Source organism: Drosophila eugracilis, unplaced genomic scaffold, assembly GCF_018153835.1.
Source record: "Drosophila eugracilis isolate 14026-0451.02 unplaced genomic scaffold, ASM1815383v1 contig_2154, whole genome shotgun sequence".
NCBI lineage: Eukaryota > Metazoa > Arthropoda > Insecta > Diptera > Drosophilidae > Drosophila > Drosophila eugracilis.
The window spans coordinates 3,588,719-3,614,399 of NW_024573038.1; the positions used below are offsets into that span (position 1 = coordinate 3,588,719).

At 42.5% G+C, this 25,681-nt stretch overlaps 1 protein-coding gene across 5 annotated transcripts in view; it reads left to right on the top strand.

Moving 5' to 3' along the window:
* LOC108108489 (ecdysone-induced protein 75B, isoforms C/D) overlaps positions 1 to 22,747 on the top strand; it is a 106,427-nt gene extending 83,680 nt beyond the window's left edge. For 3 of the 5 annotated variants that reach the window (XM_017216544.2, XM_041818165.1, XM_041818164.1), the window contains 4 exons: positions 3,673 to 3,817; positions 14,009 to 14,247; positions 17,435 to 18,446; positions 18,603 to 22,747. In XM_017216544.2, coding sequence (XP_017072033.1) covers positions 3,673 to 3,817; positions 14,009 to 14,247; positions 17,435 to 18,446; positions 18,603 to 19,978 — 2,772 coding nt within the window. In that variant the 3' untranslated portion in view covers positions 19,979 to 22,747. Of the gene's footprint in view, positions 1 to 1,975; positions 3,547 to 3,672; positions 3,818 to 11,690; positions 12,590 to 14,008; positions 14,248 to 17,434; positions 18,447 to 18,602 lie in introns of those variants that run through there. The other 2 variants (XM_041818163.1, XM_041818166.1) reach the window with 2 other exon arrangements.
* Positions 22,748 to 25,681: the final 2,934 nt, after the last annotated feature.

A 25,681-nucleotide genomic window follows, 5' to 3' on the forward strand; every position in this document is an offset into this window, starting at 1 on the left:
AAAAGGAGAGACCAGAGAAAAAGGGGGAGCTGCTTGGGGAGAGAGCGAGCGAGCAGGCATTAATATATGAATGTGTGTTTGTATGGAAGTGCTCTCACTTTCTTTTGAAACTTGTTATTCGCTTTGCGAGCAGAGTTCATTCACATTTGGCCACGCCACACGGGAAGAGAGAGAGAGAGAGGGCGAGAGAAGTTGAACTGGAAGAAAGAGAGGGCAAATGGCACAGCTGTTCCCGAAAGTTCCCGAAAGCCGTACTCGAAATGAGTGCAAATCTCTTAACACCCCCAAGCAAAGGTGCAATGACCCCAGATTTTGCAGCTTAGATTGTTGGCTTCGTTAAAAATGCGCAAAAAATGTGTGCAAATTTTTAATTGCCAAAGATTTCCTTGAACGCATTTCGACAGTTATATATGCAAGTTATAACTATACTCCGCCCCCTGTTAAAGCCAAGCCCACCTGAGGTTTCTGTGTCGTTGACCGACCGCCAGAGCTCAAAAATCGCAAAAATATATATACATATATATATCTGGCTGAACTGCAAGCGAATTTGCATGCAAAATGCATTGAGAGCAGAGTTCTCTCTCACTCTCCTCAGTTCGTTCGGCTTCGGGTCTTGCCGTTCGGCTCGCTCGCCCCGTCTCTTTTCGGTCGCATATAGCCCTCTCTTTCGCAGCTCCACATTCGAAGGTGGCTGACCGAAAAGTGGGTCACGACAATGGCGGGGTTCGTTGAACTGAACCACCGCCGCAGTCGCTGTCGCTGTCGCTGCCTTTGCCGCTGCCTCTGCCACTGCCTCGGCTGACGTCGTTAACGTTTTGGGGCTTTTTGGTTACGTAGCTTGTGTGCGAGCGAGTGGGACTATGACGAAGTGCAAACGAGAGGGACTGCTTGTGTGCATTATTTGGCCTCAAAAAAAATCAAACAATGCGCACAAAATATTATTTAATACATTTATTAAATCATCTGGCTGGAAAGTGGAAAGTGGAGTTCATCGAACCTACAGCGATTGGCAAATTCTCAAAGCGGAAAAAATATTTGCTCAAGCATTCTGTTTGCATTTTGTTAATTAGGCGGGGATTGTCGCTCTATTTGGGTCATATTTGTAGAGTATTCAAGAAGTGGCAGAAACAGCTGCTCAGACATTTGCTTAGCAAAAGAATACTAAGATTACCTTTGGTTTTATGCAAATAAAAATATGACATTAACAATTAAGAAAAGTAAATATTTATGCAAAAGTTTTATGTTATTTATTAACTTTTAATGTTAGAATCCTTTCTTTTATAATATAGGTAATAACTCTATCTTAATCATTCTTAACATAACAAGAATTAGAGCTCCGCCCCCATCTCCTTGGGCTTAGGTGACCCCAAAAAAGCCTTCGGGAACATCGTTCCAGATCTGAGATCCTCTTAGGCCTGTCATACTCACATTGATGGCTCAGCCATCCAGCCAGCCCCCATATCAATTAATCTTATTTGTCACTCATTTATCAAAACATGAGCAAACACAATACCGCGTTAGGAATCTATGGGGAACAATCGAACAACCCGCCCGCCTCTGTTTTGTTATCAAACAAAGCTGATCAGTCAGGTGGCAGTGGCAGCAACTACCTGAGATACCTGAGCTACCTGAGAAATCAGAGTGTCGCGTGGGTGTTCGAGGAATTGTTTACCAGGCGCCCCCACTGCAGCAGCAGCAGCAGCAACAGCAACACCAACAGCAGCACCAGCGACAGTCCCCGCAGCAACATCTATTGTTAGACGCTGGCGTCGCTGTCGACGCTTGGAGTGAATGTCCTCAGTTGGCACACAAAAACAAAAACACAAAACGACAGCAGCAACATCAGTGGAAGCGAGATGGTGCGAAGGGGGAAGGGAGCACGAGAGAGCCACACGAAGCAACACGAGGCACAAAAAAGCCACTTCGGCTGGCACTTTTGTGTTGCTCTGGGTCGTTTTGTGTTGCTGGTGGACGCTGCTTTCATTCGCAAATTGCTCGTCGTTGGCAGCGGTTGTGCAGAGCAAGAAAAGCGCGCGAAAAATCATAATACAGCTGGATCAAGCGAAAGAGATAGAGAGCAGAGCCAACAGCAACAAATGTTCAATAGCAAATAATATCAAATATTTTTGTTGGTGCCAGTGAAGTGAGATCAAAGTGAAGTGTGCAATGTTCCTTATTAGCAAATCGTAGAGCAACCAACAATCGAGAGTTCAAGTGTCATTCTGAAGCCAAAAAGCAAAAATCTCTAATTCAAATATGGTTTGTGCAATGCAAGAGGTTGCTGCCGTGCAGCAGCAACAGCAACAGCAACTCCAACTGCCCCAACAGCAGCAGCAACAGCAGCAGACACAGCAGCAACATGGCACAACGATAGTGTTGTTGACGGGCAATGGCAGCGGTAATCTGCACATTGTCGCGGCACCGCAGCAACATCAGCCGATACAGCAGCAACATCACCATCAGCAGCAGGTCAAGAGCCAACAGCTGAAGCAGCAACATTCGGCATTGGTCAAGTTGCTGGAATCGGCGCCCATTAACAAGCAACAGCAGACGCCCAAACAAATTGTTTACCTGCAACAGCAACAACAGCAGCAGCAGCAGCAACAACACCAGCAGCCACAGCAACCGCAACGTAAAAGACTGAAAAACGAAGCAGCAATCGTACAACAGCAACAACAAACACCTGCAACATTAGTAAAGACAACCACCAACAGCAACAACACCCAGACAACAAATAGTATTAGTCAGCAGCAGCAGCAGATTGTTTTGCTGCTGCAACATCAGCAGCACCAGCAGCCTGCAACAGTAGCAGCCCCAGCAGCAACACCAAAGCCATGTGCCGATCTGAGCGCCAAAAATGACAGCGAATCGGGCATCGATGAGGACTGCCCCAACAGCGATGAAGATTGCCCGAGTGCCAACCCCGCAGCAACCTCGCTCGAGGACAGCAGCTATGAGCAGTATCAGTGCCCCTGGAAGAAGATTCGCTATGCGCGTGAGCTCAAGCAGCGTGAATTGGAGCAGCAGCAGACCACCAGCGGCAGCAACACGCAGCAAACTCAGCAGCAGCTTGAGACGAAGCCATCTGCAATACCCACCAGCAACATTAAGCAGCTGCACTGTGATAGTCCCTTTTCGGCGCAGACCCACAAGGAAATCGCCAATCTCCTGCGACAACAATCCCAGCAGCAGCAGCAACACCAGGTGCAACAGCAACACCAACAGCAGCAACAACAGCAACAGCAGCAGCAGCGAAGGGATAGCTCCGACAGCAACTGCTCGCTGATGAGCAACTCAAGCAACTCCAGTGCGGGCAATTGCTGCACCTGCAACGGCGGCGATGAACAGCAGCTGGAGGAGATGGATGAGGCTCAGGATTCGGGTTGCGATGATGAGCTCTGCGAGCAGCATCACCAGCGATTGGACTCCTCGCAGCTGAACTACCTGTGCCAGAAGTTCGATGAGAACCTGGACACGGCGCTGAGCAACAGCAATGCCAATACGGGGAGAAACACGCCAGCGATATCAGCAAACGAAGATGCCGATGTAGGTTTAGCATAGGGGGAATATTATATTTAGGACAATATATTACTTAAATTAATGCTTTCTAAAATTTTTAAAATGTAAATGATTATAATTTGCTAATTAATATTATATTTCGAATCATTACAGGGCTTCTTCCGTCGCTCCATCCAGCAAAAGATCCAATATCGTCCCTGCACCAAAAATCAGCAGTGCAGCATTCTGCGCATCAATCGCAATCGCTGTCAATATTGCCGCCTGAAAAAGTGCATTGCCGTGGGCATGAGTCGCGATGGTGAGTACCTTGAGTCTTTTATGCTTTCGAGAATTATGCAAATATCGAATAAGGGAGGCAAATCTAATAGAACAGGCCAAATTAAATCAAGCTCAAACAAATGCTAGCAGCAACACCAAAGCACAGCAGCAACATTTAGAGAGACGAAAAGCGCCGAGCGCCGAATGCCACACGAAGTTGGTGTTCGGCTTTTGGCTGAGTTCATTGACCAGCCGTGAACGAAATTTTGAGCTCTCAGTGTGAGTGTGGTGGATGTATTGCAACATTTCGCTTGGCGCGATTTCACGGCAAAGTAAAAGTTGTCTATGTCTATTTTGTTTAAACAAATTCCCCGAACAACAAAAGCAAAACGAAGCACACCCGCATGATAAATTGAGAGCAGGCTGTCGGCGAGAAGTGTGCGCCATTTCGAAATGGTGTTAAAAGTTGAATGAACGCACTTAACCCAAATCCATAATGGAGACAGCAGAGCGAGGCCATCAGTCTCTCTCTCGCTCTCTCTGGGTACGCTCCCACTCTTTCTCTCTCCGTTACGCTGACTGCATTTGTTATTATTGAGTTTTGTAATAATTTGTTTAAATTAAGCTCACAGCCCGGAAAATATTTACAGGAAATAGCCAGCGATTATGAAAGCGCAACACACATAACACACACACACAACTCACAACCAACACTCACTCAAACTCTCTCGCACTCTCTTTTCTACGTTCATTGACTTCTCGCTGGGCGGCCATGTTTGCTGTTTGCAGTGAAAACGAAAACGAAAGTGGCTCAGGAGTGTGTGAGTGTGTGTAGGTGAGGGAATGAGATGGGGCTGGTGGGGCAGAGTGAGACGAGGTGACGCTGTTTTGTAGGCAACACGCAGACGCGGCCTTTGTGTAAAATATGTAGTATTTGTTGCTGGCTTCGATGTTGTAATTGATGGATTAGATTTTGATATTTCACTTCGTATGTGGAGCGAGCGAGTGTGGCAATGGGAAAGTAAAAAAGAGCAGGAAAAATATTAAGTAATGTTAAAAAATATATGTAATACATGAAGTAATTATGGAAAAAGTTGGATAGAAATATGTTTAAAAGGCTGACATGGAAATATGGTTACAATCATTGAAAACCTTTTAAATTGGTTTAAAATACCATTTATTATCCATTATTAACCTTTAATTAAAGATATGACAAGTAACTCATTTCATGACCTTCTTATAGAACAAAATCATTTTCCATATCATTGTTTTTCATATTTATCCCCAATCAGCTTTGACAACTATTTTTATGCCTTTGTTTACCGCCGCCAAACATTAATGAGGCCCCTGCGCTGTCGCCATTAAAATCCTACCATTAATTAGCCACTAACCTAGAGCCGAGTGCAATATTTTTTAGCAAATCCTTGAACTAGTTCTGTGGCTAGAGCAATCCAAAGCTGCTGCCAAAAATAAGTCATGTGAACCGAACAAAAATTCGACCGCCAACCAAATAAACGGCAAACTCGAACTCGGCAACAGCAATGAAATGAAATCGAAAAAAAAAAACAGAAAAACAACCAAAAAAATGAAAGAAAAACAAAGAGAAAAAAGCAAACCAACAAATTTCGAATTGTTTATAATAAAAATGACCGTGTGCTATTTAAGCGACGGCGACTGCGCTGCCTGTTGCCTTATCTTTCAAGGAAAATTAAAATAAAACGCACACGCCAAATAAAAAAAAAACAAAAAAAAAAAACATACGACGAGGGCCGCTGATGAACAATTTACAGTTATAAAACAAGAGCGGCGGACTGACCTAGAAAATGCCAACGAAATCATAATTTATTTTTTGTTTATAAAAATTTACAAAAAGAAGAGTCCACCACTACTTTCACTTTTTGATTAAACAAGAAAAAACAGCCAAGAAAAAGGCAAATATAATTGGCGGCCATTTCGAAACACTTTCTTTTTCATTTCGTTTCGTTACATTTCGTCTGCTTTCATAATTTCTTTGGCCAGTAATAGGCGCCATTTTGTTGGTGTTTTTTGTGTGTTTTTAGTTTTCTTTTTGGTATTGCAAAGACACGAAAATAACGCAAGAAATGAAAACGAAACCGAAATTTAGCGCACACAAGCGCCCCCCTCGAAAAAGTCAAATAAAATACGTCCCAACTCAGCTCAGTTCATTGACCGCCGCTGACGTGCAGGAAAACTGGGTCACCATTGGCAGCGCAGCGGCAGCAGCAACAGCAGCGTAGTGGCAGCGCGGCAGTGAAGGTGGTTGCAGCTGTGTGAGTGATTTTTGTATCAGTGTGAGCGCCGATAGTAAACAGCAAAGAAAAAAAACAGCAACAATGAACACAATACAACACTCATTTTGCATTTGATTTCGCTTGGAAATTTATTAGTTCACCGTGGGCTGGCCAAAAAAAAAAGATATAGTATATATAGAAACAATATATCGTTGGATTTTTCTAGCTATATATATATTTATTTTTGTGGTCGCTGTGCTTTTCTTTATTAGCTGGCACTTGCACATGCACATGCACAGGCACAGGCACACATGCTGGCTTTTAATTGAAATGAACTTAAATTAGCGCGAGGTTAGGCAAATTGAAAGTAAATATGCAGCACGAACGAGAACCGAGGTAAAGCCCGCGAAAAAAGGTGGCAGATATAAAGTAAATAATTCTAAATTAAATTATAAAAGTTAACTCAAAGTCTTAAAATACAAATAGATTTTTATATCTTACATATCTTCCTCCAAAAAATGAGTGCTTGGCCAATAAGTGTGGGGCAAATAGATAACCGCACCTAACAACAGCAACATGCACAGCAGCAATTAGTTGCTGGTGTGTCCCAAAAGCACATAAAATAATCAAACAATTGTCAATTATCGAAGGCACAGCATTTTTTCTATATATATATATATATATACATACATAAATATATATAAACGAGCAACTACGACATGCTCGTTGCTGTTGTTGTCGCAATCATTATTATTTTGAGGCTACACACACACAGCAACAGCAACAGCAACACAGCACAGCACAGCAGCAACACCACCAGCAACAACAACAGCATGCATGTAGATTTCGCCTTGCCTCGCCGCTGCGAGTGTTTTGAACTTTATTCAGGTCAATTACAAATACATTAAAATGCCAGTGCTACACACAGATACTCATGGCAAGCTGTTGACTAAAATAATATTGGAGGCTACACAAAATTTACAATAACAACGAGAACAAGGCGGACAAGGAGACCAGAGACCAGAGACTATAGACTAGAGACTAGAGACCATAGACCAGTGGCAACGGGCTTGGGGTTCGGGGTTCGGGGTTCGGGGTTGGGGATTGGGGTATTTGGGGTTGGGCCTTTGGTAGGAATTGAACACTTGGAACAGTTCAAGGAGCCTTCGACTCGGCTCATGAGAGTGGGCGCGTGAGTGGGCGGCGCTAAAACAGCTCACAGCCTCAAGTACAAAATGGTAATGATGACGATGTGGGTGAGGTTCTACAGTCAGTCGGTGGGGGGTTAGCTACTCAGGCTGTTCTACACATTTAGTGAAGGTTTTTGCAGGGTAAAAGAAAAGATTGAACTGGTCAGTGAAGAAGTTTATAACAAAAATAACGCAAAAAGTATTGTTAACTCAGTTTCTTAAATAATTTTGATGTATTTGGTATTTCTAGTATTTTTGGTATTTTTTATTAAAAACGCTTAAAATATGTTTTAATGTGTAAAATACATAAAATCAGTCAACAAATGAAAAATACTAACTTTTGGTATTTTTTGTCTGATCAGTATTTTCTGGTATTTTCCTGGTTTTCCCTTTTTGGGCCAAGTTAGTCTCCTCCTTCAACGCTTATACAATTACTTACTGTCCATAAGTGAAATCATTTCACGCGTGTCATCCATCACCGAAAAAAGGAGGAAAAAGTCAGCAAAAAGAGAGCAGCGAAAAAATACTTCGGCAACGGCAGCTGCTTGACAACTTGAGTTTTTAGCCGCCTGCTGACGCTTCTTTTATTTATTTTACTTATTTTTTTCTTGGCTTTGGTTACATAAAGTTGCTGCCTGTCTGTCTTGCTGCCTTCACCTGCCTCACAAAAGGCAGCCACGAAAAAAAAATTGTTAACGGTGAAATTGCGAAGAAAAGAGCGCCAAAAGCAGCGAAAAAGAAAGAAAAAGAAAAGAAGGCAAGACCCAAAAGAGTTGGCAGCCAACGGCGAACGTAACAAACTTGTTTTACACGAGACGCTGGCGTCGCCTACTACGCAAGTTGAACCTTCAAAAGGTTCATTTACCTCTTGCCACGAAGAGCGTTCGTCTGGCGAACGAGCTGGGCTTTATACGTATATTTTTTCCCGGGGAGGAGCGGGCGAAATAAAAAATGTACTTTCGCTTTTTTCAATGCCTCGGCGCCAAAAACTAGTTTTCCAGCTCTCAAATCTGCTCTCTCAGAGAGCAACATTGCAGCAATATTGCTGTTGCTGTTGGCTTATGTTGCTGCTGCTGTTGCAGTTGCTGTTGCTCTTGGTGTTGCTACTACTGCTGCTGCTGCTGCTACTTTTGGGCCACAGTTAAACGACCGAGCCGCAGAGTTCAACGACTCTTGTAAAATTTCTCGAAGGTTTCGCATTGCAACATCCAACTTGTTCGAAGTCGAAGCTGCATTTGCATGCCGTCTCTCTCGCTCGACCCGAGTATGCCCCTCTCTCTCTCTCGTGTGCTGAATGCTGTTCATTGCACTCGGCCTCGTTTCGTTCGGCTGCAATTTTTGCACGACGTCAGAGGCTGAGCGAGTATGGTCTTGAGGGGATTGCGAAGCAGAGGTTGTGGGGCCAGCGGCAAGGGGTTAAAGCGAGGGGCTTGCAGTTTGTCGCCGAGTGCAGCGACTTCTATTTGGGTCAGGCACGGTCATTCGCCTCTGCCGCATTCGCATTCGCATTCGCAGCAACGACGACGGCGCGGCATTGGCGCGCATTTATTCGAAAATGATTAGACACGAAATGGAATAATTTTTGCGTACGCGTTTGAAGTCCGTTCGCTTGCAATGCGCGTAGATGCAGATCAGCTTGACCCAATTTTGTTTGTTTGCTCGAAGGGGGGAGGAGAAGGGTAATCATTTCTGAACTTGTAAACAAGTTGGGTATTTATTGGGAATTTTTCGGCTGGGAGTTGTAAAGGTCAGGGATGGGTGGAACTAGGATTTAGTAAAGTAAATATGTATAGTTTTATATTATTAATAGGATATAATTTTGTATGCAATCGATCTCTGTAAGTTCCACACATAACTCATACGAGATGTGATGGATGCCAAATTAGCCTTAAAAACAATGAAATTCATTTTAATTTGCCTGTGCTTTCTGAATGCCTTTTGTTTGATTTTCGCCTTTTGTTCTGGCCGCTTCATCGATGAGAAATAAAACGAGGCACGACCTTTTCATGTAAAATTAATAATATAGCACAGGGTCTACTCTACCCTGAGCGATCCGAGCGATGTCAAGTGATGTGTGCTATATGCACGGCTGCGACCTCCCCGATGTTTTTCATTGAGGCATTTTTCATGACCCACAAAAGCCAACAACAACGACGACTACAACGTCGTCGAAGGCTCCAAACCGAAAATAAAAATCAAAATACAAAATACTTGCTTATGCGGGGGCTTTCTTTTGTCTTGAGAAATTTCCAGAAACTCCAAAACAAATGCATGATGGCTTTATTATTATTAATATTATTATTACTTCGGGGGTTTATTTTTTTCGGCCCCTTTCTTTGGCATATCATTTCTTTTGTGTGTGCCCCCCTTTGTTTGTTCGTGTGGCTCTTTCCACACGCTTCGATCGCGTTGTAAACAACTTACGCAAGCAAACCAAAAACCAAAGCAACAACAATTGTGTCGCTTATGTGACTTTACGTAAAGCCATCTAAAAGGTGTCTGTGAATCACCTCGGCTTTACCCCAAAACCGAAAGTAGGCCTCCTGTTGCCTCTTTCTCCGCTTTGTGGGTGCAATGAACTCGAGAGTCTCGTAAACAACATGTTTGCTTTTCGGCTTTCGTTTATTATTATTTCCCCGTAATTCAGGAAGCTGGCCGCACAAATGCCCAAACACTAACAAGAAATCATAAACAATTCGAGTTTAGAAAGCAACTTGATACAAGGCACTTGGGATGGCACGGCGCTAAATGGGGCTAGCGTCTCGTCTCGTCTTTTCGCAGTGAAAGTGAAACTTGTTAATTGGCTTTTAATTGCCGGCATTATTGTGAATGTCAATTATGACCAAAGCGATGCTATTGAACTGGTTTCCTCTTGAGGCTCTTATATAAGATTTGCCATGTACGTGAGAGCTGAGATATTAACAAATTTTCAAATTCTTATTTACAAATTCAGAAAATAATATTAAATTGTAGTTCCCACACCTCTTGGTCATTGAGAAATAACAGATGTAATTATAAATAAGCCCATTAAATTACAAGACTGTTATCGCATCGCAATCGTTTCGTTTTTGGGCCACCTTTGGCCCAGTTGGATCCAGTTGTCTCTCCGTCTTTCCGCCTTTTGGTGTATTCGGTCTTTAGCCCCAATCTGCGGGGCGTTATGCAACCTTTATAGGCCTACCCAACATTGTTGACCAATCGAGTTGCCTGCATTTCCATGGCACGCACGAAAATTTCTACCCGAAAATATGTATATGAAAAAACAGACAAACAACTTTCACTTTTACTTTCGTCGCATCGCCGGAATGATTATTAAATGTTGCTCGTTGTTCGTTGTTCGTTACGTTTCTGTGGCCTCATTCGGGCGGCTAGGTTCATTGACCAGTGCCAGTGGTGGGGTAAACCGAAGCGACTCGATGACAAAGCCAGAGTTTGAATAAACAAACAATCTGGAACACTCACGTCAGTCGGCGATGATCGGAATCACAGTGACTCAGCTGCGAAGGCAGAAATGAAAAAGATTTCTGCATTTTAAATGCAAACTCAATGCTTAACCCTTGACAGGCAGACGGGGCCAGCGGTGTCGTAAATTATCCACTCAGGCGTGAAGTCATCTACGTTTGATTTAACAATCTCATTACTGGCCTCAGCCTCCAGCCTAGATATTCCACCTGCTGACGTGACGTATGCGCAATGCTCCGCACACACATCACTCATACGCACCGTAAAAAATGTCCAAGTGCAAAATATTTAAAATGACAAGTACGAAAAAAGCTTACCCGAAAGCTTGCACAACTCACCAGTCTTTTCTCTTACGTGGTGAAAAGCTCTGCGAAGCTTAAGAGTTCGTAAGAGAGTCTCTCTCTCTTTGGTTCTCTCTTTCGAGTTTGTTGAACTTTCCTGCCCAATGACGATGCTGTCGAAGAAAAGAGATATATAAGCGAAGATAAAGCGCCCTTAAAAAAGAAGAGCGCTTGTGGCAAGCTTATCAGGGAAAGCTTATCAGTGCTTGAACTTGCTTTGTCTGTGGGGTGGGTCATTATTTTAATATATTAAAGAGCAATTACGGATTGTAAATATATGTTGAGAGGAAATATTAAAAGAATAAAGAAAGTGCTACTTAAATTAAGGGTTAAATAAGGGAGTATTATTATGTTTAGCAAACTAACACTTAAAACTAATTTTAGGAAGAAGTTAGGAAGTTATAGATCACGCTTCAAAACGAAGACGGTTTATTCAATGATAGTTCCTATGAACCAAACTTAGGTATTAGAATTACACACCTTATCACTGGTCTCAGTTCTCTTTCAATGGTTTGTTGCCCCCACACAATAACAATGGTCGACCAGTTGACAAAGAGCTTTTCCCGCTCTTAACACCGCTCTCTGGCTCTCTTTCGAGCGCTCCGTTGGTCGTTGCCTCTGCGGCTTTTTGTGTGTTTTGTGCGGCGTTTTCAGTTCTCCGTTTCTCCGCTTGTGTGTTTCTGTTTTGAGACCGAAGCTCAGTCGCCGTCGCAGTCGCCGCAGTTGAGGTTCGCTCTCCTCGATTTGCCCGATACCGATACCATATGCCATAGCATACCATACCATACTATACCGTACTCTGGGTATATTCGTAACGCGCTTTGGCTTTTACAGTTAGTCGCGTTCGAGACCTTGTCGAGTTTTGTCATATTAGCCAGCGATCCGCGGGATCCGAAATAAGCCAAGAATAACGCGAGTGCGCCAGTTGCCACAAATAATTAAATTGAATATCAATGAAAATAAATTAAATTAAATTATATGAAATAAAACAAAATGCTGAATAATGCCAATGAATGTTAAATGCAATTGTTAATGTGAAGAAAAGTCGACTAAGTCTCCTCCAAAACACTCAATCAACACCCACTACTACTACACACTCGTCTGTCTGGATTACGCGCCTAAAATCAAACCAACCAAATTAACCATTAATTTATTTGCTAAACATCCAAAAAGAAAAGAAATATTCAATCAATGTGAAAAGCAAGCAAACAAAGTTCCTCTCACAACAAAACAGCAGTTAATTGCAAAAATATTTAACCGAGATTAAGTGCAAACAAGATAACAAGTTTCTCAAACAAATATCCATATGTACCTGAGTACCAACCAAAAAGCTGTGTGTGTGCCAAAAACCAAGAAGAATCCAAAAACCCAAATCAAGAAAAATATTTAATGAGCAAGCTCAACTGAGTGGTTGATGTGCCCCCAAAGGGAGAAGTGACCAAGTCAAGATTTCAAGATATTTCGCCAAAATAAACCCCGAAATCAAACACAGAAAACATCAAAATGGGCGAAGAACTGCCGATATTGAAGGGCATACTTAAGGGCAACGTCAACTATCACAATGCGCGTAAGTTAACCGATCCGAAAGTCGCACAAAACTCCAACTTAGAAAGTGAAAGAGCCAGCCAAGCCAATTTCCCTAAGCCAACTGACACAGATTTGGCCAGAAAAAAGAGTTCAACAAAATTCAAATAACACCCAGCTTTCGGTTTCCAAAAAAAAAAAACGAATTAACTCCCAGAGAAATGCAGGCGCGTTCTGAGATTCTCCACTTTTGATTCGCTTTTTGTTTACCTTTTTTTATACTTCTTGTCGATGGCTCCAAACAAATAGCAACAGGCCACAACCAAAAGCGAGCGCCATTGAAGTGTTGACCTCGTTTATAAACATACAATAATTTTTTCTTTGCCGCGGAAGAGCTTTAAACTTGAATCGAAACTGCGGCGAAGGCAGCGTTGCGTTGCTATTTTCTAAAAAAAAAAAAACGAAGAAAAAAAAACAAATACAAATCCAACAAAATACAAAATAAAAGAGCCGAAAGAGCGGAGCAACAATATCGCATGTTTGACCAACTTTTTCAGGTCTCTCCGCATGGGAAAGTTGGACGTTGCGGCGCGTCGCTCTAATTTCTACGCGCAGTCCGACGCTGCGCCTGCGCAGACTTCATTTTCCATTTCGTTTGACCTGAATTTCGCTGCGCAGCAAGTGGGTCACACTCTCTCGCTGGCTGCTGGAAAAAGCGGTGAAAAATCAGTTAAAGAGCCGCCGCACCGCCACCAAGCTGTTTCACTTTTGCCACCAACTCGGAGTGAAACTGTGCGAGTAGAAATTTCTTTTGACATTGAAAAGTTGGCCAAACATTTGTCAGATTTTGTTTAAGATGGTTGTAAATGGCTTTGGGTAAACGGCTCAAATGAGATGGAAAATTTATGAGGAAAGATATATATTCCGTCTGATGTGTTGGCAAACCTTTTTCTCAATTAGCATGCCCACAATTCGACCAACTTTTATCGATGCCTCACATCTGCATTTCCCTTTGATTTATTCCTAGTGCGAAAAACGTGACCGCAAACGTGCCTGATTTTTTCCCTCTCTCTGGTTGGTGAAATGTGAAAGTTCACCCACATACAAATTTTTCGGCTGCGGCCAAAGGCAGAAATTAAAAATCTAAAAAAAGAGAAAGTGTAACAGGGGAGAGAAGACTGCAGAAGACTGAACACTGAAGACTGACAGACTGAAGATATACAGAGGCAGCTGAGGCAATGACCCACTTCGAAGGGCAGTAAATTGCAAGGGGGAATGAGGGGCACTTCCTGCGTGACAACAGGACACCAGCTGTCCGTTGCACCTGCTCTGCGTGCACTGAAGTGTGTAATTGAAGGGGTGCCCTTAATTTTATGCTCAAGTTTAAGTTTAAGTTTAAGTTTAAGTACCGCTTACAAGGCCGAAAACTAACCGAAAATGCCATATTTTTGTATCATTGCAGCTGTGCGTTTTGGACGCGTGCCGAAGCGCGAAAAGGCGCGTATCCTGGCGGCCATGCAACAGAGCACCCAGAATCGTGGTCAGCAAAGAGCTCTTGCCACCGAACTGGATGACCAGCCACGCCTCCTCGCCGCCGTGCTGCGCGCCCACCTCGAGACCTGCGAGTTCACCAAGGAGAAGGTCTCGGCGATGAGGCAGCGGGCACGGGACTGCCCCTCTTACTCCATGCCCACACTTTTGGTGAGTTTCGTTTTTCTATCTTAAATTAATATTTAAATGGAAAGTATTGTAGAAGGAAGTCATTGGAAAAGCTAGTTACTTTGAGATATTTATCATAGGAAATAGATTTATTATCCAGCGGTGATTTAAATGGTTAGCATTGAGTTACACATGCCAAATGAGAACAAACAAACATAAACCGTGGATATTTTACAACTCCATTTACAGCGGCATCATAAATAACCATTGGCCATAAAATTATGAAAATGCCACCAGCCCTATGTCCATGTCTATCAGTTAGTACATTATTAATAGTCCGCCAAAGGTTACGGCGTAGGCGAAGTCACATTTCCGGGCCGCCGACTTCTGTTGACATGCACAGATCGGTGGCAACAATAGCAATAACAAACGTAGTCGACTAGCTAGTAACTGCCTTTTTCTTTTTCTCGCTCACTGGTAGAGCGGTTACTGCCTACTGACGGCGTTAGTCATGCGCCAAGGTGAACCTGTTTGCACGATTCTAAACCAGGAAATCGCTGGCCACACGTAGACGCGTCTACAAGCGAGTTCGAGTCTTCGGCAATTCTTGCGGGGCCTCCAAACGTGGCCATTGAAGTGGCAAGTTTGGGGTCAAGTTCTTGACGAAAAGCTTGTCAATGTCAGATTTATGACGTTTCCCCCTGACAGCTGAATGATGAATGCTAGCTATCGTTTGTATTTCTCTAATGTTTGTAAATTCCATTTTCTGTTGATTTTACAATCGACGTCATTGGGGTTTTTCTTTGGGGTCAGAGGAAGTGGATTGGGGCGCCGAATAGAGGAAGTTCAAGATTCGGGGGCTGTAAATAATACCCCGAAAAAAAAACATTCCACAATAGCGATAAAGAAAAGTGCTTCATACACAGGCATATACATATACATAGGCAAATATGAGTGTGTATAAAAAACGTGTCCCGGCTCTCGGCAACAACAAAGTACACAAACAAAGTTCTAAAGCTCAAGGTCAAGCGTAGCGTCATTATTAATGAAAGCACATACACTGCTATCGCGGGGGGGAAGGAAAGAGACAGAGAGTCAGAGAGACAGAGAGCGAGCACAGGATTAGAAAGAGACGGCCAGAGCGGGCCAGAAACATGCGTCGCCCATTTAAATAAATTATTATTAAAATATTTAAAAACGACACGAGCGAGAAACAAAAAAGTGGGGAAAAGCAGAGGGACAAAGTTAGAATCAAGTGCAAGGCTGAAAAAAGTATAAAAAATTTGATTTGTTGATTCAAGAAAAGAAAGAACGAAATCAAATGCGATCGACAGGTTAAGAAGTGCTAACATTTAGTATATAACACACGACGACCTTGGGGCGAGTTACTTTTTAACCTTGGCAAAAACGAAATGAACGGATTCGCTTCCCTCTCTTTCTCTGTTTGCAGTTGATATTTCCACTATATATATACATATATATGAGTAAACAATAATGGCACTAAAAAATATGCATAAAATGTCATGAGTATGAGGAAGCGAATGCCAGACAAACGGCGTCACAAAACTGCAATATATATCTGTATAGTATATAATAGATATAGTACATTGAGAGACTTTAGTACGGCGAGAGCAATCTGTAAGATTGTCAGGTGGTTCATTAGGAAGCGTCGTAATATTCTGTTTATGACGGAAGGCGGAAGATTCGCCGGCGGTGCAAGGTGAGGTTAAGTCTCAGCGATCTTGTTGAAATTTAGACTAGGAACAGATATAGAATTTGAAATTCTTCTAGCCAAAACGATTAGCCCTCGAGATTATTCAATCTAGCAGCAGTCCATATCAGACGGTACAAGAGTTCTGGGAATTATTTTTGGCAAAAAGACAAGAAGAAACGCCAATTGAAGGTCGCCTTGGATCGGATCTGGTGATTTGTCAGGAAATTCAAGGGGGTGGAGCAGGGCGGTATACCAAATGGGGCATCTAGTCATAAATAGCCCCCGCCGCCAGACACACTCACACTCACTCAGTAGTATTTTTCGCAAACTATTTCCGCTTTTGCGCAAATGAGAAATATTTTCGTGGCGAAAAATCAAATGATACGACGACGTCAAAGCGCCGGCAAAAAGAAAATGTGTAGGGGAAAATCTGCTTGCCGGTTGCCGGCTACCACAATTTCCCTCTCTCTTCGTTCTATTCTTTTTTGTTTTTTGTTTTATTTTTGATTTTTTTGCACAGAAAACACATTTTCAAGGTTAATCAGACGAAAATCGAAACAGAAAAAGAAGCATCTGCAGACAGCACAACGTGTGCTTATTGAATCAGAACGAAAAAAAGAAAAAAAGCGGCAGAAAAACACACATGAAATCAAACGTAAATTAAAAATCAAGTTGTTGAAAACAATGGTGGGTAGATGTAGATGATGGGTGGGAAGAAAAGGGGGGTTGGGTGGTGGCACGTTCGCTGTCTGGGGCACTTGGCGCATGTTCATGTAACTCAAAACCCGGAAAGCCAAATGGCGAAATAACATGAACATTCGCTTGGCTTAGACTAGGAGCAACTCCTCCCCCTTTTCCATTTCTATAGCCCAACAAAAAAAAAAAAAAACACGCGCCGTTAGCAGGAAAAAGAAAACAACTATAGTAACAGCACACAATCCGGAATCCGGAACCTTGAACTCTAGTTCGTCGACCTTGGCTGCTAATGTCAGCAGCAGCAGCAGCAGCAGCAGCGGCGAAAAAAGCTCTCGACAATGGGGTAGAAATGGGGTGGGGAAAGCAAGAGACAGCCCCTAGAAACTAACACTATAAAAACTAACAGCCAGCTGACGTAGGCGAAGCTTTTCTTTCTTCTATTTTGTACTCGCATTTGTTGTGAAAAGCTTCCAGCGGTGTTTAAGGAAATGCGACATTTGTAGTGAACGAAAGAGATGGCAGATAGCTCGGTGTGGTGGGCGTGCGGAAGTACAAATAGTTATTATTATTGATTCAAATGAGTGGGCCAGGAGGGGAGGTTCGCTGACCTTCGCGTGTGAAATAAGCGATGACGTGATGGGGTGCGGGGAAAACTAAATAGCCAAGCAACAGTTACTGAGGAAAAGTTCAGCTCTGACAGTTACTGCAAGTATTTTGATACTAAGTTTAATAGAATCATTGGGGATTCCAATTTATGTTCCTCAGAATATTAGCAATCCCTTTCTAACCCTCGACCTCTTGTTTTTCCTATCATTACAGGCCTGTCCGCTGAACCCCGCCCCTGAACTGCAATCGGAGCAGGAATTCTCGCAGCGTTTTGCCCACGTAATCCGCGGCGTTATCGACTTTGCCGGCATGATTCCCGGCTTCCAGCTGCTCACCCAGGACGATAAGTTCACGCTCCTGAAGGCGGGTCTCTTCGATGCCCTGTTCGTGCGCCTGATCTGCATGTTTGACTCGTCGATAAACTCAATCATTTGCCTGAATGGCCAGGTGATGCGACGGGATGCCATCCAGAATGGAGCCAATGCCCGCTTCTTGGTGGACTCCACCTTTAACTTTGCGGAGCGCATGAACTCGATGAACCTGACAGATGCCGAGATTGGCCTGTTCTGCGCCATTGTTCTGATCACGCCAGATCGTCCCGGTCTGCGTAACCTGGAGCTGATCGAGAAGATGTACTCCCGGCTCAAGGGCTGCCTGCAGTATATTGTGGCCCAGAATAGGCCCGATCAGCCCGAGTTCCTGGCCAAGTTGCTGGAAACCATGCCTGATTTGCGCACCCTGAGCACCCTGCACACCGAGAAGCTGGTTGTTTTCCGCACCGAACACAAGGAACTGTTGCGTCAGCAAATGTGGTCCATGGAGGACGGTAACAACAGCGATGGTCAGCAGAACAAGTCGCCTTCGGGCAGCTGGGCAGATGCCATGGATGTGGAGGCAGCAAAGAGCCCCCTGGGCTCGGTCTCGAGTAGTGAATCTGCTGATTTGGATTATGGAAGTCCGAGCAGTTCGCAGCCACAGGGCGTGTCCCTGCCCTCACCACCACAGCAGCAGCCCTCGGCTTTGGCCAGTTCAGCTCCCCTGCTGGCCGCCACTCTCTCCGGCGGATGCCCACTGAGAAATAGGGCCAATTCCGGTTCCAGCGGTGATTCCGGAGCAGCTGACATGGACATCGTTGGCTCGCATGCACATCTCACCCAGAATGGGCTGACAATCACGCCGATTGTGCGACACCACCAGCAGCAACAACAGCAGCAGCAACAGATCGGTAAGTTGTCTTTACTTTCTATTTAAAATAAAGAAACTTAAATTATTAAATAAATTAAAAATTTTCTTAAGAGTTTCTGCTCTTTCTTTTGTAAACATAAAAACCATTTCCTATTTTTGCTCATGGTTTTCGTTTTCCTTATATTTTGCCCTACAGGAATCCTCCCACTGAGCGACAATGTCAACAACTCGCATTCCCGCAACTTGAACGGCGGACATGCCCTGTGCCACCACCAGCAGCACCCACAATTGCACCACCATTTGACAGCCGGTTCGGCCCGCTACAGGAAGTTGGACTCGCCCACGGATTCGGGCATTGAGTCGGGCAACGAGAAGAACGAATGCAAAGCGGTGAGTTCCGGGGGCAGTTCCTCGTGCTCAAGTCCGCGTTCCAGTGTCGACGATGCACTGGACTGCAGTGATGCCGCCGCCAACCAAGCTCAGGTGGTGCAACATCCCCAGTTGAGTGTGGTGGCTGTATCGCCAGTTCGCTCGCCCCAACCCTCGAGCAGTGGCCATCTCAAGCGGCAGATTGTAGAGGATATGCCTGTACTGAAGCGCGTGCTCCAGGCTCCGCCACTTTATGATACCAACTCGCTGATGGACGAGGCCTATAAGCCACACAAGAAGTTCCGAGCCCTGCGGCATCGTGAGTTCGAAACAGCTGAGGCTGATGCCAGCAGTTCCACTTCCGGCTCGAACAGCCTGAGTGCCGGCAGTCCGCGGCAGAGCCCCATTCCGAATAGTGTGGCCACGCCCCCGCCTTCGGTGGTGGCCAGTGCCGCCCTAGGAAATCCCGCCCAGAGCCAGCTGCACATGCACCTGACCCGCAGCAGCCCGAAGGCCTCGATGGCCAGCTCGCACTCGGTTTTGGCCAAATCTCTGATGGCCGAGCCCCGCATGACGCCCGAGCAGATGAAGCGCAGCGACATTATCCAGAACTACTTGAAGCGGGAGAACAGCACAGCTGCCAGCAGCACCACCAACGGGGTGGGCAACCGCAGTCCCAGCAGCTCGGTGATCACCACCACCTGCCAGCAGCGCCAACAGTCCGTTTCGCCGCACAGCAATGGCTCTAGCTCCAGTTCGAGCTCCAGCTCTAGCTCCAGTTCGTCCTCCTCCTCCACATCCTCAAACTGCAGCTCCAGTTCGGCCAGCAGCTGCCAGTATTTCCAGTCGCCGCACTCCACCAGCAACGGTACCAGTGCCCCGGCGAGCTCCAGTTCGGGCTCGAATAATGCCACACCCATGCTGGAACTGCAGGTGGACATCGCCGACTCGGCGCAGCCGCTCAATCTGTCCAAGAAATCGCCCACGCCGCCTCCCAGCAAGCTGCACGCTCTGGTGGCCGCCGCCAATGCCGTTCAGCGGTATCCCACTTTGTCCGCCGATGTCACGGTGACCGCTTCGAATGGCGGTGGTCCTCCATCTGCGGCAGCAAGTCCGGCGCCCAGCAGCAGTCCGCCAGCGAGTGTGGGCTCCCCGAATCCGGGCCTGAACACCACCGTGCACAAGGTCATGCTGGAGGCGTAAGAGAGGGAGGTAGGTGGTTAATCAAAGAGAAGTGGGAGAGACAGAGACTGGGAGTGGCAGTTCAGCGGGAAGCAGTGAGCAGTGAACAGTGAGCAGAATGCAGGATCACAAGGATGATCTCGTGGATCGGCGGGAGTTGAATTAAATTATTTTACCTTTTAATTGAGCCGTGTACAAAGTTTCAAAGCAAAACCAACATGCATGCAATTTAAAAACTAATATTTAAAGCAACAACAAACAAAACAAACTACAAGTTATTAATTTAAAACAAACAACAAAAAAACCCAAGCTTGAATGGTATTACAAATGAAAATGAAAAACAGAAAAAAAAACATAAATATATTTTAGCAGTTAAACTTTAACGTAGCAAGAAACCAACAACAACAACAACAACAACAAAAACAAAAACAAGGCAGCGCTCTGATTTTGCATTGACTTTTCTTCAGCTGCTACCCAAAACGCCCCTCACAACCCCCTTCTATCCAGGCCCCCACTGATTGTTTTATAAGTTTTAAGCTCTTGTTGTACATATTAATTACGTTTATTAGTAACTATGTTTAGCGCTTTAGTTGTAGGTGGAGCAAAACTACTTTGCTTTTTTGGATGTTTTTTGAAAAAACTGCAAATTATTATTATTAAATTTTTAAATACCTATAAAAACAAAAACAAACAAAAACAAAAACAATGTGTGTGAAATTTTTTTATTGTGCGATCTCCGAGCAGAATTGAAGTGCAGTTTGCAACAAATTTTAACTACGATTAAGTTGATAACGATTCATTTTTTATGAATTTAACTAATTTTATGAATTTGTTATAGTTTTCCACCCTTCTATATATCCATCTGTCTGTCTATCTAGCTGTCTTGGCTATCCGTATTCCTGATTTCTCCTTTGGCACAAAGCTCTTCTCTTTGCTAAAGAATCAAGTGGAATAAATATTGTTTTCTAATTTTAAAAACTACCACAAACAAAATACAATTAAAAAGTAAACACGAAATGAATGAAAATCAAACAAAATGCTTCAAGTTTTAGCAGACAAAGCAGTAAGACGACGATGAAGCAGAGGAACCCAACGTTAAATATATCTGTTGTGTACATAGTTAAATGTTAAATTAAACACAAAAAACATATTTAAAGTACATATAAATACGCGTAAATATTAATGAAGAGAAACCTATGCTTAAAAGATTCAACGTTTGATTGGCATCTTAGAAAACCAAGCGAAAAATACAAAAAAAAAAACAAACAAACAAACAACAGAAATTATGATATATTATTTAAAAGTAAAGTATACATTTATATTACAGAAGAAAAGAAAACAAAAGAGAAAACTTGCGGTAGCAACAAAACTATTATATTAATTACATTTTAATTATGCTGTACTATTATGATTATTAATTATTATGATTAATTAATTACGATTTTTATGCTTAGACAAACCAACAACAACAAAAAACAAAGATGCAAAAACAACAAAAAAAAATACAAAAAAACAAACAAAAAATTACACTGGCGCAGAAATTTGTATTGTCAAATCAATAAAAAATTTGTTTAAAAATTTCAAAAAAAAACCTCTTAAGTTTTTTCATTTTAATTTTCTTTTTCAGTTGAACGATTTTCAGTTTTTCTTTACTTTTCTTTGGAATGGTAAGATTTCAGGCTTCAGTTGATTTCGTTTTCGTTTCGACTACCGTGTGCTGTAAAAAATATTCACAAAATTATATCTAAAGTATTTATATATCAGAATTAAATCAACAACAATTTTATGTGTATAAATGAGCCACAAGGAAAATGTGTAAAAAAAAGAAAAAAAAATTAAGAAGCCCCAGTGCAGGGCAGGGGAAAATCTACAAGAAATATTATATTCTTTTAAAATTTATGCAGCGTAAGGAAGCAGCGTTGGTTCCACCTGACGGAAAACCACGGGAAATTAACAAAGATATCACACTTCAATAATTGACTCTATATATACACACCAGCATATGTACGTAGATGAAACGGTTTTGGTGTCTGTGTGTATGTATGTATGTAGGTGTATGTAACATTGTCCGTAACTTTTAGCCAGAAAAAAACAACAAGAACAACAAGAAAACATTGTAATTGTGTAACTAAAAGTGAATATTTTATGTAAAAACTATCTCAGCATGACCGATGATGATGATGATGTAGGAGATGAGTGTTTATGATCATCACGATGATGATGATGATGGTGATGGATATTATAGAGAATATCCAACCGAACGACGGCAGCGACAACTGAAACAATGAAATTGCGACAATTAAGCGTAACGTAACGTAAAGTATATGTAAAACGTATCCGTAAACAGCCGTAAGAGTTTAACGTAACGTAATAGCAACTAAAACATTGAAAAGATTAATGCAACTTCGAGGCAACTCCAGCTGAGGCATATGAAATACCGTATAAATAATATCTATTAATATATATATATACACATGAATATATTTTCAAGGACAGTCACAAATCAAATTGCGGCAAAAAAGAGTTTTTAAACAAGAGAATTTGGCAAAAATGGTAAAAAAAAATGTGAAAAATGAGACAGCGATAAAGAAAGCGAAGAGAAATGTTCTGAAAATTGATTAAATCTCCATAAAAAACAAAAAAAAAACAACAGAAATTTGTATTTGTGAAATAACATAATATTACAGTTTGTTTTAAATGGAAACACAATGAAAAACCCCCAGAATGGAATATGTGAATAAAATATTGAAAATAAGTATTTAAAATATATCAACAAAAATTATGAAAAAGAAATCGTATGTGTTTTTATTGAACTTTGGTAATCTTTTCAGGAGGGTAAGTTTCAAAGAAATATAAAGTATATTCTAAATCTCAAAACTTTTTCATAGTTATTTAAATTTTAAAATATTCTTCGAAAATCAAGTTCCTAAAAATCATCCAACCCTAAGCCCTAAACTTAACTAGAGATAGTGACTACAATGTCACCGATTCTTAGTAACCCTTGGAAGCACTTATAGCTGCCGACCTGCCCCTCCCCTTCTGGCAATCAATCGTACAACAGTACTATATATTCACAGGCGCCCAAAGCTTATCACATACAGATACGAATATTTTTTGCGGTTGCCGAGAATAGCGATTATTTTCAATGTCGCGCCTGTCTGTCCTAAGCTTTGGTCGGTGTGCGTGTGTGTTTTGGAATTTTGCCCGTGACCTTGAGGCGATAAGAGTCGCGAAATGAATTTGCCGAAATAATCAAATCAGCATTGTTGTTATAGTCATATGGGGGATGGCAACGGTTGCAGGGGTGGCAAGGGGTGGCCCTAGCTGGTTAAAGCGTCTGGGCAGCGTGAGTGCCGCGTGTAGATAACAATAGTCGATGCCAGCGATAGGCAGACACTCATCCCACCCACCACACCCCTACCGCTGTCCACCAACACCGATAAGAGCAGCTATAATGTATGACTGTATTCTAATTTTAAGAGTGTAAGAGAAAGAGAGAGAAAAAGTGAGCCACTTGAGGACACTAACACAAAGACTACGGACACACACTTCGTTATCTTCAAAGTCAATGTCAAAGCCAACCGAGATGAGGTGGAAAAAGGAGGGTGGCGACGCGAGACAGAGGCGGAATTAGAATCAGAAAAAGGAAAAGAACAAGAACAAGGAAAAAAAAAACGAGACTGAAAGAGCGCAACAAATTAACTTAGTGTGGGCACCGTGGCGTATGAGTAACGAGTGACAGGCGACAAGTGACAAGCAGGAAATGCTGCAATGCATTGCATTTTGGCGGGAAGGGTAGTAATGGGAGGGTTCCTGCGGTTAGGGATGCCCAGGGAATCAATCAATGGCTGCTCTTCTTATTCGATGATCTGGTAATCACTTGGTTGATACTTTGTTACGTGCTTTTAGAATGACAATATAATAGTAAAAACACACTTGATCAAGCTCTAAGATGGCACAGAAGTGAAATAGTAATCTATGAATATTTGTAAGATAGTCTTAGAAAATAAAGAAGATTTGCGTACTTTCAATATTATATACCCCTTATTTCTTTTTTTATTTTAATATTTAAAAATATGAAGTACGATTTTATAGGATATTTTATACTCTTAACAAACAATTAAATAGATTATTTTACTATTAAAATTTTGTGTTAATATAAGTCATAGCATCATAATCAAATTATAAAAAAAAAGTATATAGAGTAACAGGGCATCTAAAATTCGTTGCCCACCGATGAGATTCACCCAACTTTAGCCTGATATTTTTGGCAATTTTCTTTCGATATTCTTTTCGGCAATTTTTATTTGCGCATATTTCACCTTGAAATAAAACAAGCCTCAAATAAATTAAGGCACAAACAACAACTCGCGCGTAGAAGAAGAAGCAGCGCCAGAGAGCAAATTCCAACGACGGCGAAAAAAAAGAAGAATAAAACGAGAATAAATACACCCGAGGGATCGGTGGAGGGGAAATAAAACAAATATTCAAGGTTAGCTGATTAGACGAAATTAGCAAAGTTCTAGCAGTGATGGAGAGGGGGCGGTGGGGGGACAGGGATGACAGCTTTAAAGGGTGAGGTAGAGCGGGCAACGCTTGATGAGAGCACGCGCTGAAATAAGAAAAAAACTCACGCAACGCGTTTGGCCAGTGCGTGTGGGGAGCTCCGCCCTCTACCGCCCCTTCTGCCTGCTCTTTTAAGAACCCCCCTCCCCAACGAACTGCACGCGTGCGTACGCATGTGATTGCTAGCCCCCTCTCACTCACTCAGCCATCTCCCTCTCTCGTTCTATATATCACTCCATATAACCATTGTCGTCAGCGCATAGGCCTCTGGTCTTTGGTTTTAGGCATTTTTTGGCTATTATTGCCGAGTGCTGATATTCTAGACTATAGTGGCGGGTATATTGGGACAGATCGGGGGTTTACATATATGTTATTGAATTTTAGATATGTATATCTACCCTAAAGGCTTCTGAAGGAAGATTTTGTATTTATTTTAATTCAATTCCTATTTTTGCTAGGCTGGTTATTGAATATAATAATAGTTTTTGTAAAAACAATTTTATTTTTTAAAAATATATTCTTCTTCTATGCTTCAAGGTGTTTAACATATATTAAGATCTCTATTTAAAGTTCTAGACACTTACGTAACAGAAATATTTTATATGCTTTTCCCCATGAATGTTGTGGTAATCGAAGGAATTATTAACCCTATTTATTAAATAAAGGTTAAAAGGATAAAAATACTTAAAAAATCAGAGAGATGGTTTACTACCTAAAACCTTTTTTTAAATATATAGCTACAAGAGTATCAACAGCTAAAGGGTGTTCGATGATGAATTTAGAGGGTATTGCACCGTTCACCCTAGTTAACCCCAGTCTACGCACTTTTTGTTTGCTCTTCGCTTTTTGTTGGTGCTAAGCCTTTGCTGATATATTCCCGTGGGGGCCATAGAAGCACCCTGGGTGGGAGAGAGATGGCAGCACACTCGCACCAAATAAATAGACTAAATAGCGAATAAAAGCAACAACAAGAGCGGTGGAAAGAAGAAGAAGAATTTCGATGGCAAATGTATAGAAAATTTTGCGCAGTATATACATATAATAAATTTCATTTATGTGCCGCGTGCTCAGCACCCGCCTTCTCCAGCCCCTCCCCTTGAAGTCCGTAGATCGCCCCTAATGGTTATACATTTCATTTGGAATTATGCGCGAGTTGTC